Genomic DNA, 16,323 nt, shown 5'->3' on the forward strand with positions numbered 1-16,323 from the left:
AGGCCACTACATATGAAAGTCGTTTACACCACAATTCACAGCATAAATGATGAATATTAGAGTTCATTATAAATCTAAGAAATATAGTTTTTATAGTCATATATATAAATATATTTTTTTTTTATTCAAAATAACATAGGTCTATGGTAATGTACAGATGTTATTTTCACTGTCAATATAAGTGGTATCTGTCGAGGGTTGTTGCTACGGTGAGGCGCCATTGGCCAACCTCTCGCAGGCTCAGCCAATGACTGAGCAGCTCTTACATCCTGAAGCTCAGTGATTGGCCAGCTGGTGCCTGACGTCACAGCAGGTTAGGTTGGTCTGTTTTGGTTCATGTCGTCGACCGTGACAGCGGCGGCAGATAAAAAGACCTTCGAGGAAGGTCACTTCGGGCCGGGCCAGGTTGGTGAGTTGGAGTGTCATCTTGTGAGCTTTGGCAGGACACGACGGCCGTAACGCTGAGGTGTTTGAGGAGGTGGTTGGTGATGGCTGGTGACAGGTGGTAGTGAGTTCCTGTCGCCTGGCCCCCAGCGGCCTAGCTGTCGTATTTTATTTATTTATTTATTTTTATACACAAGAGTTCTTGCATTCTTGTACAGCCACTAGCATGTATCGGGCAAGTCCTTAATCCTAATTTTCACACACACACATATCCCCATTGTTCAGAGGCGTTACCGCTACGTTCGTTCCAAGAGTGTAAAAACTGTATATTGTATATCCTTAGGCTAGTCTTGTTTTTTTTTCCAAGTTTGTGTTAGGTACGGTAAAGTTATGTGGGGTTTAAAATCCATTAGTATACCATGTTGTGTATGATGTGGTTTGTATCATCCTGGTTCAACAAAATAAGCTTTGTTGAACCATCTTGTTAAGGGCAATGATAGAAACAGTCATTTGTACCTTGCTGATCCAGTTCTTGGTATGGAAACCGACAGCTGTCCCGAAATCTATAAAAAGCAAATTGGCACAAACGAAATTGCCCAGTGTTGTGGAACACTGGGCGACACTTGGTGACCCCTAACAGACACCAGCCGCCCACACTGCACAAGGTAGCTGCCCGGGTGGAGCAAGAGCCACAGGCACCCTCCACATCCAGATGGAACGTGGGATCCGTCCTCTCCAGCCCTCGTCCAGACCCCAGTCTTGGCTGTCGCCGAGACCTAAATCAGGCCGCATTGAAAGTCGTGGTCAAATTGTACACAGGCATTTTGACAGCTTATTTTCTAATTTGGCAAAGCCATGCGTGTTGTTAGGTTAGTCTGTATTAGGGTTACAGAATACAGCCAGCTCATCATTGACAAGTTAGTGCACAGTATTGTAGTAATTACTAGTCAACTTATTGCATGTACATATATTTGATGGTATGTATGTAGATTATCCAAAGAGGTAGACAAAGTGAATGATAAATAACTATCTAATCTGATTAAGTATAATACCTATGTATTTTTTTTTTCTTACTAAATATTAAAGTTTGGAGCTCAGTTGCAATATCATCTTATTCTAAAATAATTATTCATATATTAAGTCCTAAATGTTCAATGAGTTGACCAGCAAATGCAACTAATATTCTGTATACTGATTTGGCAGCATAGTGAATAAGCTTCTTGCTCCTGCCTTGTTTATAATGTAGTAAAGGTGTATGGGTCTTAGTAGAGGCACCATTTATCACCAAAACTCACTTTAACCAATGTAACTAGGCATACCTGTACTTTTTCTTAAATTTTGTAAACCATTTTGCATCCAAGCTAATCTGCAATTTATTTATAAAGCTAGTGCTGTTTATCGAGGAAAAAGTATGATTGTAGCAGATTTGTAGGATAAGTGTACTGAGAATCTACAGATACTGTAAATGTACTGTATAGACAATATTAAGATGATAGATTGACCAATGACATAACTTCTTATATAATTTTTAAGTCCAGTGCATTCTGCTGTTGGGTTGTCTTGTTTGGTGAAGAGCAGCCGAGTCTTCACACTCTCTCCTCTTTACATAATATGCTTGGAAGACCAGTGAAGTGGTCCTAAGTTCACCACAGTACAATACAAACATTATATATATCAATATAAAAAAAATTCTATGAAAAAAAATGGATGTAAAGGTAAAATGGATTTTTTTTCTTCTGTTCTTTTCAAAGTACTTGTAATAAAGCTTAGTCATGAGTTTGTAATTTTCTCTCCTTAACAAAAAGTGGTCTGGTGGAGTGTTTTATGGAAATTTGTAGCAGATGCTTGTGCCTAACCAGCAGTTGAATGTTGCCTAACTATTGTTTGGGTGGTATGTCATGCTGGTAAATTAGGATGTGCACCAAAACCTGAAAGCTACATCAATCCAGCATACTTTAAATGATTAATAATGGATATAACAGGATTTGTTAATGAATAATTCCAGTATTTAATGTATTCTACATATGGCAACAAGTAATTTCAGAACAACTCTAATGACTGCTTATATGGTATGGCAAACAATATTGACAAGACTGATTATGTACAAGGAACATAAAGTTTGAAACTAAAAATTAATATAATTAATAATTGTCTTGGTCAACATAATTATAATTTTTGCAATTGGTAGCCTAAGTAGCCAGTTTATAGGGCAGTGCTGTCTGTATATATTGTCCACTTTTCTGTTTGGTCTTGCATTATCATATAGTCTTAATCATTGCTGTTTAAGGCACAAATTACTGAAGAGGTTTATTACTCGTGTGAAAATATATAATTTGAACTGAATGCTATGTTATTGCTATACTGTACTTGGTATCTGCAAGTCCTTCATAATTTATCTTGTATTGGTTTTTGTAAGATATAATGACCAGGCCTTCCAGTGGAGAATATGATCGACAACATGAGTTTGGGTGATATATACAGCAGTTGCCTCATATGGGCCAGTAGGCCTACTGTGGTTTTCTTTGCCCAGTTTCATGAACAAGGTTAATCTTTTTAATAATGCTTTCTTGAAATGGGATGTTGAAAAGCCATGGGCCCATAATGTTTAGAGAATTATACTTATAGGACCACTTCTTTTCATTGGGATTACTGTATTTAAGACATTCATTCCATTCTTCTTGGGTTTTGCTAGGGAAATAATTTGGTGTGTCGATTTGGAACAAATCCCTCAAATATTTTTATTAAATATTAATAAAATTTATTATATTTAATAATATTTATTTTAAATATTAGAGGTAGATTGTGACGTACTACACATTTCTTGTGTGCACTCGGTGAAATTTTGAAATACAGTGCTTTTAAGTAGTCCCCATAATTTAGGCATTGTGTGGACTTTGGGAGTAAATTTCCTTTGAACACACCCCAGGTTAGCAACTTTTACAACTTGAAATGGAGCAGTTAATATTAATCAAATAGTACATAACTCTTACTGTGTGTTAATATCTTATTTGACTAATTGTTTTCCAGCCTATTATTTTCTGTTCAACTGTAACAGTTTCTTGCATGAACATGCTGTCTGTGGCTATTTAAAATTTCAATGAGTGTCTTAGAGTTGTCTCGCCACACTCATTAAATTTTAAATAGCAATTTTGGGAAATTAAAAAACTTAAACAATAAATAGTCCAGAGTGATAGTTCATATTATTAATTGTACTGTACACCACATTGTTCATATCCCAATATGTGCTGGCATATGTTGTAACCTTGACTGAAACCTTGTATGGTTTGCCAAATGCTTAGGTGAGCAATTGACAAGCCGGGGGAGCAAGTAAAATACTGTACTTCATTCAGTGTAAATGGATTAAAAAGTGATAAGTATGGGGATGTTGTATTTCATGATTGACCACCCCTAAAGGCTTGAGATCAGTAGGTATAAGCTATCTTTTAAGCTCTTGCATATCTTGCTAGTGGTGGCACATCCAAAATCTTGAATCGTGTTGTTCCAGACCTGATCTAGAGGCCTACAATGTTTTCATGTTTGCACTTGTTATCGCCAAATTTTCAAGATCTGTAGCGAAGGACACGGTACGTGCTTTCAGTATAATCTTGCATAAAATAGATATACTGTATCAGTAATTTTGTATGTCAATTATCAATAATTATACAGAAAAAGTGGAAAAAAATTATTTTTTTCTATCATGGTCTGGATTTGATAACTCGGAGGCAGAAAAATGCAGTTACTGTAGTACTACTGTATGTTAAGTATGTTAAATGTCATGTCTGTTTAAATATGATACAGTATATTCAATTTTTGAAGTCTCCCTGAACTGGTCTTGAACTCCTCAATGCCCATGGTTAATGGCTCTTCTCTCCATCAGTACTGCTTTCCATTTTGTTCACATTATATATGCTACCTTTTGATATTTTTCTTCAGAAATGGCATTAGTACTAATGCAGTCTCTTTCCCAGCTGCTTTTCTTCCCAGTCACAATTGCATTTAAAAGCTCTACTTTTTATACATGGTAAGGAAACTCTTCTTAACCTTTTCTGATGTACCGATACTACTGTTGCCATACATTATGGCTTTAAATTGTAAAGATAGACTGGTTGACCAGGAAGCCAGGTTTGAGACCAGGCCACAGGAATGTTGATCCTCGGAGCCAACAACACGTCCAGTATGTAGACAATAAATGATATATCTGAAGAAAAGCCAGTGAAAATGCACAAGTAACGAAAGGTTTGATTTCGCTCACACAATGTAAATACAGTAGGTCTAGATTCCTTTGAATAAATGTCACCTAAAATATATATTTTTCAATGTTTACAAACTGAATAGCAAGAGTAGCAAATAAGAGAAATATTTGATGGAAATTATCCCATGTTATGAACAGTTGAGCTAGATTTCATTGTTCCCTTCTCCCCATACCTGAATGGTTTTCCCTCCCCAAAAGTTTGGTTTGGGGAATAATTTGGTTCGCTGTTTAGAGTAATCCATTACATAAAGGTTTGTATTTTAGAGGTGTCACTATGAACAATGTTTTAAGCGTGTACAGTACCTAATGTTATTTTACTTACCAGGCAATTTATTTTACTGTGTTATGCATTTAGAACAGTGGTTCCCAAACTCTGCAGTCATTATCCCTTTTTCACATAGCGTCCTTATTAATGGCCCTCCCCCCCCCCCACTCAGTTTTCCATTTTTTTTTTTTAGCCACGTATCCACTAGCTGGTTATTTTCTCCCTCCCCTCTGGGATCATACCATGTACACTGCCTTAACTTTCGGCCCCCAACATATCGAAAAAGGCCCCTGGTTTGGGAACCACTGATTTAGAGGAATAAATATAGCTTATTTTGAGGCAAGTTATGTTAGTTGGTGATGTGTAACTTGCATGTAATTAACCTGATTTTGCTACTAACCCATTTACAGGAGAAGGGGGTCAAGGTCCTCTTGCAGTGTTGTTTGTTAATAGCACCATCAGTTCCTCCTTGTTGTTGGGCCTATGTATGGGTCAGATGCTGGACCATCTTCTCTATTGGTCCCTCCATCTCCTCCTCCCCCTCAAGGCCACGGTCGCCCAAGGGCCTTCCGTGGGTCCTTGGCATCACAACACTACCCCGATATAGGAAGCCTTGCTGCGGTGCACGGGCCTGCGGTTAGTAGGAGAATGGTCTAGTCAGTACAGTCCTGTAATTACAACCATGTATACCACTGACTGCAGCACACTGCCTTATTAGCTTCATTGTCTTGTATGTGCTCATGTTTTGTTTATCTTTTGTAGCAACTGTATTAGAAATATTAAGTTTTAACCGAATGCTAGAACTATTTACTTCATTGTTTAATTCATTGTTTTGTTAGTGTATTTTATAGTATTATTTTTTAGTTCTGGATTACATTTAGAACTTTTTAAATATTGAATTAAACACTATTGTAACACATATAATAGTCTATATTATATATTTTTGTTTTAAACCCATAACCATGCTTATAGTTTAAGGCTACATTTCAAAGAAAGGCAAATCTGAAAATATATTTCTAAAGAAAATGTTCACCTTGGTCCCCTTAAAGAACACAACAAAGTAATTGCCACAACTAAAAGTAAATGATAGGCTTAATAGCAGGAGATTGCAGTGATTTGTGACATTTTGTGACCCTAGTATTGTTTAGGGTGTGGAACACGTCTATGACATGGCTGATCTCGTTGAGAACCCCCCAAAAGATTCGGCAAATTGGGAGACATTAATCCAGACCATTTCTTTAAAAGGTCCATTGTAATGCATACAAGGAGCAACAAAAGTGGCTAAAATTATGTAAAGAACTAATGCCAGGTTTTTCTTCCCGTTATGTACTGATAAATTTATAGTTGCCTCTTCATCTGACAATTATGCATTGTGGTCTATAAAAATTACTGTATAATTAATTAGCAGTGTTAGAGTTGACATGTATGTCAAGTCCGGATTTTGTTTTGTGGTGGTACAGTAATGTTAATTGGAAGTAGCATCATAGTCACCGCCAACTTATCACTGGCATGCACTTGGCAATGTCACATTACGTGGCGAGACCTCAGCCGCAAAGATGGTTATTGCAGTTGTTAAGATCGCCGGTATAGTTAATTGTTCTATCCTATTCATCTTTTGCCTTCTAGATCTCCTTGTAGGAAGTCCAGCAACCATTTGAAAGCTTTACATTCTCTGCATCATTTGCATTATTGGCTAATGCAAAAATAATTCAAGTTAAAAACATAGTAAAGTTGTTGTTGTTGTAGATTCAGCTACTCAGAACAAGTTCCAAGTAGCATGGGCTATGGTGAGCCCATAGTGTTGCAGAATGTTTTGAGTAATTTCTTGATGGGGGAGGAAAAAAATGTTCAAAAAAGTGTTCTTAAAATAATAAGCTTGTATCAAGTCCTTATCACACACTGGTGTTTTGGCATGAAGCTAAACTAGACCAAGACACAGAAGGTAAGAGCTTAAGTGGTGTTAACAAAACATGAGCTGCAACACATGTCGTGCACCAAAGTGTTTACACGCACTCGGTAAACTATGTGCAAAATGTGTGACTCCATCCTCGTGCTCTTTGAATTATGCTTTTATTGCCCAATACATTTATAGGAACAAATTCACTTTCTTTAAATTTGTGCTGTTCCAAGATAATACAAAGTGCAATGGTGTGCTTTGTGTACTAAAGACGTGTACCTTTGGTTGGCTTTTTCATTTTATAGAATGCTGTCAGCTTTGTAATGTTTGGATCTCTGGCGAGTGTTGACCCAAGCCGTGGTCAGGTGCCTTGATGAGCCGGTGATCATAGAAGCTAGCAGCTTCAATACTGATGATGTTGGGTTAAACGGGATATGCATGTTGAAGGATGTGTATTTTTCCAAGTAAGATAAAAGTTCTGCAGGTTAGAAAAAATCCAAAAATGGTTCAGCTCTCCATTGTAGGAATGTTGAGGATCTATTAGCTTTGCACATCACCACATAGCTATATGCCAGGCCTTGTACTTTTAACTCAAAGTTTTGAGATAAATTTTCAAAGAATAATGTTTTCTTAAAAGGGCTATTTTATAGCTTTCAGAAGTGCATATTGATGTTTAGAATTTTTGGCTTTTTTAAGTGGGTTAAAAAGTAGTTACTGTAGTTACTTTGGGTCCAGTTGACAACAGTTTGTTTTGTGTATGTGGTATACTGATCAGTTTGAGTTACCATGTTATCTTGTATGCTTGAGTAAGATTGCATTCACAAGTACATACCGGAGAAGTTCAGGGATGTGGGTTTGATTCCATTGTACGGCTTCAATTTTTGCTCATACTGTAGATATACCATATTTTTATCATCTTGTTCTGCAAGTGCATATTGTTCTGTCTGGAGTATGACTTTCTCTGGCTGCATTTATGGTCTTTTATTTGTTTTTAAAATTTTTTATTTATAAAATGTTTAAAGCTTTTTACTGTTAATGTTGTACATTTGTTGCTGTAAATGTACATGCTTTGCATTCTCTTTATTGTGGTAAGTTTTCTTATATAGTAAGGCTTCTAATTTTTATTAATGATTTAAAATTTTAAACACAAGGTGGTGGTAAGTTAACCCTGTAAAAAAGTACTTTAGATCGTTTCCAAATGATCATTAACATTTAAAATAAGTGGAAATTCCTTAATATTGAAACAACATTTTTCTGGGAAGACTTCCTCGGTGGTTCCCTGTTGTAAGGGTTCGTAGGATTCTGGGTCCTGTCGAGAATCAAAAGTAAATCCTGGTGCATCTGGTGTTTTGGTTCATTGTTGTGCCCAGTTGCAGCAGTCTGCCATTATCTATCCACCACTCTGTATGCTCCAGGTGACGTATTGTTTGTTTACCCGTTGCCCTTGGCTCCTTATTCCAAGGCTCATTTGTTTCAGGTCATTCATAATGTCATTGGTCAGCATTTCGTTTACCCTTCGGGCCCAAGGTATTTGGAAGTTCATGCCAGTATCCGCTGTATTTTCTAACATACCTTGGGCTGATATTCAGGCTCTGGGGTTTTGGTGTTCCAACAGGGTGTTGGCAGCATGATATCTTATTAATGTTCTGGGGCCGTGCCAGGCTTGCATGGCGCTAGGTAGGGTTACCCAATGCTGATTCCCTCTTTAGAATTCATTGGCTTGTGCCTTGATCCTTTCCCCTGGCGAGTACCACTTTTTTTCTCTGGGGGGAGATAAAATGCCTGTTTCCGATGGGTCTCCTCGATGGCTACCTGGACCCTCCCTCCCCTTTTCAGGCGAGTTGGTTGTTGCTGGTTGGCAAATGATGGATGGGATAACCCCTAGCATATTGGGAGCTGCTGGGGCTGGCACCTGGCAGTGGAGGGGCGATTAATCAGTGGGGTAACGACATGGCTATTGTGTGCCTATTTTTCAGAGTTGTTCACATTTATGTTGCTGTTGGTGGTTTTGTTTCGCTCTAACTCACGCTTATTTTGTTTGTGATTTGGAATCCCCTACTTTCTGCCTCTTTGAGTGGTCTCTAGTAGGATTTTAATAACTCATAAAGGCTTGATGTGACGTGTATGGAGCTGTTCAGGCGACTTGCAACAGGAAGCCACCGAGGGGCCGACCAGAAAAAGGCGTTTCATAATAGTTAATGTTTTTTTTTATTGAATACATAAAGGTTTAAAAGTTGTTTAAATACTCCTTAGATTTCTATGCGCCTGGTGCCATCGACAACCAATGCTATGGGGTTGTACTCTCTACGACAGCTGCACTTGAGCCGTGCAAAACTTAAGGCTTCAAGTCGAACATCTGCTCTTCTCTCTGGATTTGCAATGGTAATTAGTTAATTAAATACAGTAGTTAAGGTTTGTCTTATCACATGATTGTTTTATGCAGGATAAAACAGGTTGGTAAATGCTCTTTATTTCCCATTGTTGGTGACAGGAAGCTCGCTATGCTTATTCAGGTTCTAGGCTACTGACCTTCCCTAGGATGTAACTCTCAACAGTTGCCCAAGTCCTGCATTCCTAATTAATGCTAGGTGAAGAGACATCAGATGCAAGGAAATACGGCCAAATGTGCGTGTCCAGCTATGCTAACCGAACTTTGGTCCAATCGGTTGCGAGCCAACCGCACTTTAACTACTGCACTACACTTACAGCCCAACACATAATTAGCTGTAAGAAAGGAAAGTGATTGATTTAAAAAATCATGATTTTTTCTTTAAACAGGATATATTTAATTTTTATCTTGAGGACCCATGCTTGAAATGTGAACATATAGGTAATGGGTTAAATCATTTATATTATAGGTCACAAACCCACAACTTAAAACTTCTGAAATAATTGAGTAAAAAAACAATATCAAACAAATACAGTCGGTACTTATTTTAAGTATAGGTCTCTTTCTGTAACTACAAATTGGTTACATCATATAGGTAATAGACATTCCACACATGTTCTGATGTTTACAAGTTTAATACTGTACTAATTACTGACTTTTCATATTGGTCTTGTGTAGGTTGCCATGGTGGAACTTCAGCTGACAACTAAATGTGAAGGTTCTGCCAAGCCAAGTTCTGGTAGATGTAGTTCTGTACCTGATGGGCTTTTGATTGCCTTTAGTGTGTGCACAACGTTGCTGGTGGCGGTACACCTGCTGGCTCTCATGATCTCCACCTGTGTACTGCCCCACGTGGAGGCCGTCGCCAATATGGCTCACGTCGATTCCATGGCCAGCCTGCATGGCTCCACTACCAATATATCCGAGTCTCCGCACATTACAATGCACAGGTCAGTTGTCAGAACTATTGTATTTTAACAATTTCACAGTTGATTGGGATACGGGACATTAATGTTTTGACTTTTTGTCAAGCTATTGCAAAATTTCCATTTAGTGACTGCTTATTTTCATTCTTGCAGAATGGATTGCAAGTTTTGTTTGTTGATTGTGTTTACTGGTATGTGACTATAGCCTAACATACAGTATAAACATCATTAACCAATAAATCATTGGGGGTGTATCTATTAAGATTTAAAGGGAAATTGTGGCACTAGTAAGTTAGGTCAATATGTATTTTCTTTATTCCTGTTTGAATACCATTTTGTGCCACATGGTTTTAATAGCCATCTCTAGATGTTAATGGATTGGTCAGGAATCAAAGAGGCGGCAGCACATAGTCGGTGTCCCTTCAGCCGCAGTTGGAGATGTCTTTCAGCTCAAGCTTGCTTTAGGTAGATACTGATAAATAGTGCACCTTTTTGGGCCAATACAAAGGTAGATTAGTCTTTTTAGTTTTGCAGAGTTTTATTACATCACGTGAATATGGTGTGTTTTGTGTTTTGTTTTAACGGGTTTTAGTGGTTATGCCAGTGAGTCATTCAAATATCGCCCTAATTTTTCATACAGATTTTTTATTTCATAATAATTTTGAACTGTTTCTGTACTGCCTGTAGATTGTACCCGGAATGCTAGTGTGTGAGTATGTAGATCATTATAATACATGATTCCATGTAAATGGGGTCATTGTGTTTATTGCTGAAATGAGTTTGTTATATCCACAGGTACATTGAAGCAGCTTGGACATTTTCAACTGTTTTGGGAATATTGCTCTTTCTTGTCGAGATTGGTCTTTTGAGTTGGGTTAAGTTCCTGGATTACTCGCGAAATGCTGCAGTTGCCTCAACGATGTTGCTGGTGCCGACTGTTCTCCTGTTCACGATGTTTGCCCTCCATTTTTACTGGAAGTTAGTTGCCCACAAAGTGGAAAGTGCTGATAAGAATCTACAGGAAATTGCAGCAGGACTGGAGGTATTGCAGCAGAGAACAAATGAGAATCGACATAATGGGGCAAATTCTTCTATTCAAATTGTGTGATTGTCTTACTTTCAAGTGGTTGAACTTGTAATGCTTCCAGGAGAGAAAGTAAACACTACTGGTTTCTTGGTAATCTGTATATGTGATATCTAGATTTTAAGTCTCCTTCATACATTGTTGTTAAATTGGATGCGGTCATAACATTTTCATCAGTTGATGTTTGTAGTAGAGTACAATGATGCATTTTAAGTTATTATATAATGGATGACATAAAGACCTGTGAAATTCAACAATCATTTGCATTTTGATGTTTTGTGCCCATTTTCCTTCATTACCCTGTTAGAGTGTGTGCTACAGAATACACTATTATTTAACCTTAATATTATGATTATTCGCAAATTGTTGTGTGATATTTGACTTCTTGAATAATCGGTCAGTATTGTTGCACATACTGAAAGCTGCACGTTATGGATGCAAGAGTAAAAACATAGCTTTATATGTAAGAAAGATTTATCATTGAATAGATGTCGAATTTCAGCTTTACACGTAAGGAATATTTATCATTGAATATATGAGGAATTTCAGCTTTATGAATGAATAACTGCAAAGCATAACTTCAGGTTTGTGTAAGGAAGATTTTTCAGTGAATAAATGCAAAATGTAAGGAAAATTTATCATTGAATAGATTTGCAACTTCAGCATTACATGCAAGGAAGATGCATCATTGAATAGATGTGGGAGGCAATTCTTTTATTAGTCACTTTATTGTACAGTACTTAAGAGTTGATTTTTATTTCTAGTTTGAATGTTAAACTGTTCATAAAACTGGAGTAAATTAGTCATATATAATATGTAAAGAGCTATACATTAAAGAGCTATAAAGAGTTGAAGTGAAGAGCTATACATTCTCAAGTTTTAGTGAGAATTAATGGAAAAAAAAATTCTGCGAAGATTTTATATATGGGATTTTTGGTACTGCAATATATATTATATAATATAAATTTGTATATATATTACATTGATGTAAGTAGATTTTAATGTATTGAATTAGTATAACAAAACTTCATGACATGATGCATTTATATTTGTGTATATCCCAAAGGTAAGGCTGTTAATATATGCAGGTGTGGCTTCCCTTATACTTAGCTTATATATATATATATATATATATATATATATATATATATATATATATATATATATATATATATATATATATATATATATATAAAATATATATAAAATATGCAAAAAATCCAGAGAAATGGGAAAGGGAGATGAACATTTTGCCGATCAAAGCCGTTGTCAACACCAGACTGGTGAGACTCGCCAACTGGAGAGTCGTTGGAGTTTCTAGTGTTGACAACGGCTTTGATCGGCCGAAACGTTCATCTCCCTTTCCCATTTCTCTGTGGATTTTCTGCATACAAATGATCAGTGTTTCGTGATTGTTAATTGTATGTATATATATATATATATATATATATATATATATATATATATATATATATATATATATATATATATATATATATATATATATATATATATGTCGTACCTAGTAGCCAGAAAGCACTTCTTAGCCTACTATGCAAGGCCCGATTTGCCTAATAAGCCAAGTTTTCATGAATTAATTGTTTTTCAACTACCTAACCTACCTAACCTAACTTTTTCGGCTACCTAACCTAACCTATAAAGATAGGTTAGGTTAGGTTAGGTAGGGTTGGTTAGGTTCGGTCATATATCTACGTTAATTTTAACTTAAATAAACAAAAATTGACCTCATACAATATAAAATGGGTAGCTTTACCATTTCATAAGAAAAAAATTAGAGAAAATATATTAATTCGGGAAAACATGGCTTATTAGGCAAATCGGGCCTTGCATAGTAGGCCGAGAAGTGCGTTCTGGCTACTAGGTACGACATATATATATATATATATATATATATATATATATATATAATTTACACATAGACCAGGGTTCAAATCTGCATTTGCAGGGCTTACCCCCCCTTGGTGTACACTGTACCATAATCACTTCACTAACAATTACCTATATGGATTGGTTAGTTCTGGTATTACACTTAGGGAGCCGGTCGGCCGAGCGGACAGCACGCTGGACTTGTGATCCTGTGGTCCCCGGTTCGATCCCGGGCGCCGGCGAGAAACAATGGGCAATGTTTCTTTCACCCTATGCCCCTGTTACCTAGCTGTAAAATAGGTACCTGGGTGTTAGTCAGCTGTCACGAGCTGCTTCCTAGGGGTGGAGGCCTGGTCGAGGACCGGGCCGCGGGGACACTAAAGCCCCCGAAATCATCTCAAGATCTAGGTAATTAAACACAGACACTATAAGAGTGTTCAAAGATGGAGGCCAGATGCTTGGAGCTAGCCTCACCCAAATTGGCAGAGGAAATGGTCAGGGGTCCGGGATGAACATAGACTGATCGGGGTCGCCAAAATTCAAAAGGGAACAGTGTGCCAGGGTCACACTGTTCACACTGTCACACTGAGGGGTCACACTCAGACCCCATGACGATTTTTGGCATTGCCTCCTGGCTACACAACTAAATATTTAAAAAATAAGCATCATCAAACAATACAGTATTTTGTTTCACAGTAATCTTAATATCAGGAAAATTAAAAAATTTCCTGCTGTCCATAATTTGTCCGTATGCATAAAAACACATCATTCTCTCACTAGTGACCATCCACACATTAGACAACTATATTTTTTATGAGGGACAGAAACTGACAGTTGATGGATAGATGAATGTACAGATGGATGAATATTTGCGTAGTGGATGGATGGATGGAGGGACAAATAGGAGACAGTTCTGGGTAATGAAAGGTACCCCTAGTATTATATATTTTATATATAACTGCTGAATCTCTGCCTAATATACTGTAGCATTTATTGAGCCATGTTCAGAGACTGGCCTAGGGCAGCTCCAGAGACTGGCCGAGGGCAGCTCCAGAGACTGGCCAAGGGCAGCTCCAGAGACTGGCCGAGGGCAGTTCCAGAGACTGGTCGAGGCCAACTCCAGAGACTGGTCGAGGGCAGCTCCAGAGACTGGCTCTAGAGCAGCTCCAGAGACTGGCCAAGGGCAGCTCCAGAGACTGGCTTCATCACACAGGAAGCTGTATTAAAATACTATCACACAGCTCCCTGTGTGATAACAGTAGTGCTTACCTATGTGTTGGCAGTACATAAAATTTATATGATCAGAGTTTTGTTATACATGTTTTTTTATTTTACTGTAAACAAGATTATCAAATGCCTTAATATTTTGTTTATTATTTTTGTATGTATATGATAACAATTGTATGTTAATACTTAAATATTTAAGCAAACATTGACTTGTTTTATACAAATAAAAATCAGATGTCTTTATAATATCTTTTTGAACTCCTCGATAAATATATAATTTTTTTTTAGTATGGTTGCTATTTATGTTGATAAAATGTTTGCCAGATTACATAATCTAATTTTGAATTATTGAATGTTGCAAAGGTGCAGGATAAAATATATTTGTAGATTATAAATAATTGTACAATAAACTACTACTAACAATGGGGTGTACAATAAACTATTGCTCACAGGCTGAGTATGGGGTGTACAATAAACTACCGCTCACAGGCTGAGTATGGGGGTGCACAATAAACTACCGCTCACAGGCTGAGTATGGGGTGTACAATAAACTACCACTCACAGGCTGAGTATGGGGTGTACAATAAACTACCGCTCACAGGCTGAGTATGGGGTGTACAATAAGCTACCGCTCACAGGCTGAGTATGGGGTGCACAATAAACTACCGCTCACAGGCTGAGTATGGGGGTGCACAATAAACTACCACTCACAGGCTGAGTATGGGGTGCACAATAAACTACCACTCACAGGATGAGTATGGGGTGTACAATAAACTACCACTCACAGGCTGAGTATGGGGGTGTATAATAAACTACCACTCACAGGCTGAGTATGGGGTGCACAATAAACTACCACTCACAGGATGAGTATGGGGTGTATAATAAACTACCACTCAGGCTGAGTATGGGGTGCACAATAAACTACCACTCACAGGCTGAGTATGGGGTGCACAATAAACTACCACTCACAGGATGAGTATGGGGGTGTACAATAAACTACCACTCACAGGCTGAGTATGGGGTGCACAATAAACTACCACTCACAGGATGAGTATGGGGTGTACAATAAACTACCACTCAGGATGAATATGGGGTGTACAATAAACTACCACTCACAGGATGAGTATGGGGGTGTTTGTTTATATACTGTTTATATATAGAGTGCATGATAGGCAAATTAAAATTATATTAATTCCTATTGCCGAGGATAACAACCCTGTGCAAATTTAACTGGCTCACCACAAACGTAAATTGCTTAGTTTAAAGATCATTGGGGTCTAGAACCATGCATGACTATTTTCTAACTGGAAAGGATTTTGACTGGAAAAATTTGATTAGTAGGGGTAATGCAAAATTCCATCTTGGTGCCAACCTTTTTTTGTCATATACATCAGTGACATAGATGAAAGTATAACAAACCACGACATCAAATTTACAGATGACACTAAGAGCTGTGGTAAAGTAGAAAGCGAAAAGAATCAACATGAACTCCACACAAATATTCTGACAAATTAATACTTTTCAATATTGAACAATTCAAGACCTTGCAATGTAAGGCATAACAATGAACATTACAACCATTACATCAACAACATTATCATGTAGCACACTGCTGAAGAGAAGGACCTAGGACAGGATCCACCAGTCACTGAAAGTTGCACAACTAGTGGAAGATGCAGTAAAATAGCCAACTATAAACCTTAGGAAGTCAAAAGAACATTTGATTTCAAGGAAAATAAAGTAGTTATTCAACTGTACAAGTCTCTGGTATGCCCCCCCCCCCCATCAGGACTACGTATCCAAGCTTGGAGACATCTTTAAAGAGACATATGTATTTTGGAGACAGTTCAGAATAGAGGAGTAACGAATCATTCCAAAACGTGAGTCAAGTCTTAAACAGGCCTGTGGAAAGGGAAGAGGGGGGGAAAATTATTTCTTATCGGATCCAGTATACCTGCAAGCAGAGCCGTATATATGGTATAATTCTCGTCTAACCAGGCTTCAGTTCACAG

The 16,323-nt window shown here is 37.5% G+C and overlaps 1 protein-coding gene across 5 annotated transcripts; it reads left to right on the plus strand.

The window, feature by feature from the left end:
- Positions 1-270: 270 nt before the first annotated feature.
- On the plus strand, positions 271-14,557 carry LOC123769968 (calcium release-activated calcium channel protein 1). Of its 5 annotated transcripts, none has more exons than XM_045761490.2 (5): positions 273-409; positions 5,312-5,537; positions 9,052-9,180; positions 9,866-10,137; positions 10,909-14,557. In XM_045761490.2, the coding sequence occupies exons 2-5, from the start codon at positions 5,385-5,387 to the stop codon at positions 11,219-11,221; spliced, it is 867 nt and encodes a 288-aa protein (XP_045617446.1). In that variant the 5' UTR covers positions 273-409; positions 5,312-5,384; the 3' UTR covers positions 11,222-14,557. The 5 variants fall into 5 exon arrangements, with proteins under 5 accessions (XP_045617450.1, XP_045617449.1, XP_045617446.1 ...); XM_045761491.2 differs by having other exon boundaries at positions 273-405; XM_069301071.1 differs by lacking the exon at positions 273-409 and adding an exon at positions 447-466.
- Positions 14,558-16,323: the final 1,766 nt, after the last annotated feature.

This window comes from Procambarus clarkii, chromosome 45 (assembly GCF_040958095.1).
Source record: "Procambarus clarkii isolate CNS0578487 chromosome 45, FALCON_Pclarkii_2.0, whole genome shotgun sequence".
In the NCBI taxonomy this organism is placed as follows: domain Eukaryota; kingdom Metazoa; phylum Arthropoda; class Malacostraca; order Decapoda; family Cambaridae; genus Procambarus; species Procambarus clarkii.

Coding starts and splice junctions, on each gene's coding strand:
- LOC123769968 (XM_045761490.2), top strand. CDS start 5,385: ATGTATGGGTCAGATGCTGGACCATCTTCTCTATTGGTCCCTCCATCT. Junction 9,181..9,865: donor TTCTCTCTGGATTTGCAATG/GTAATTAGTTAA, acceptor GGTCTTGTGTAG/GTTGCCATGGTGGAACTTCA. Junction 10,138..10,908: donor CCGCACATTACAATGCACAG/GTCAGTTGTCAG, acceptor TTATATCCACAG/GTACATTGAAGCAGCTTGGA.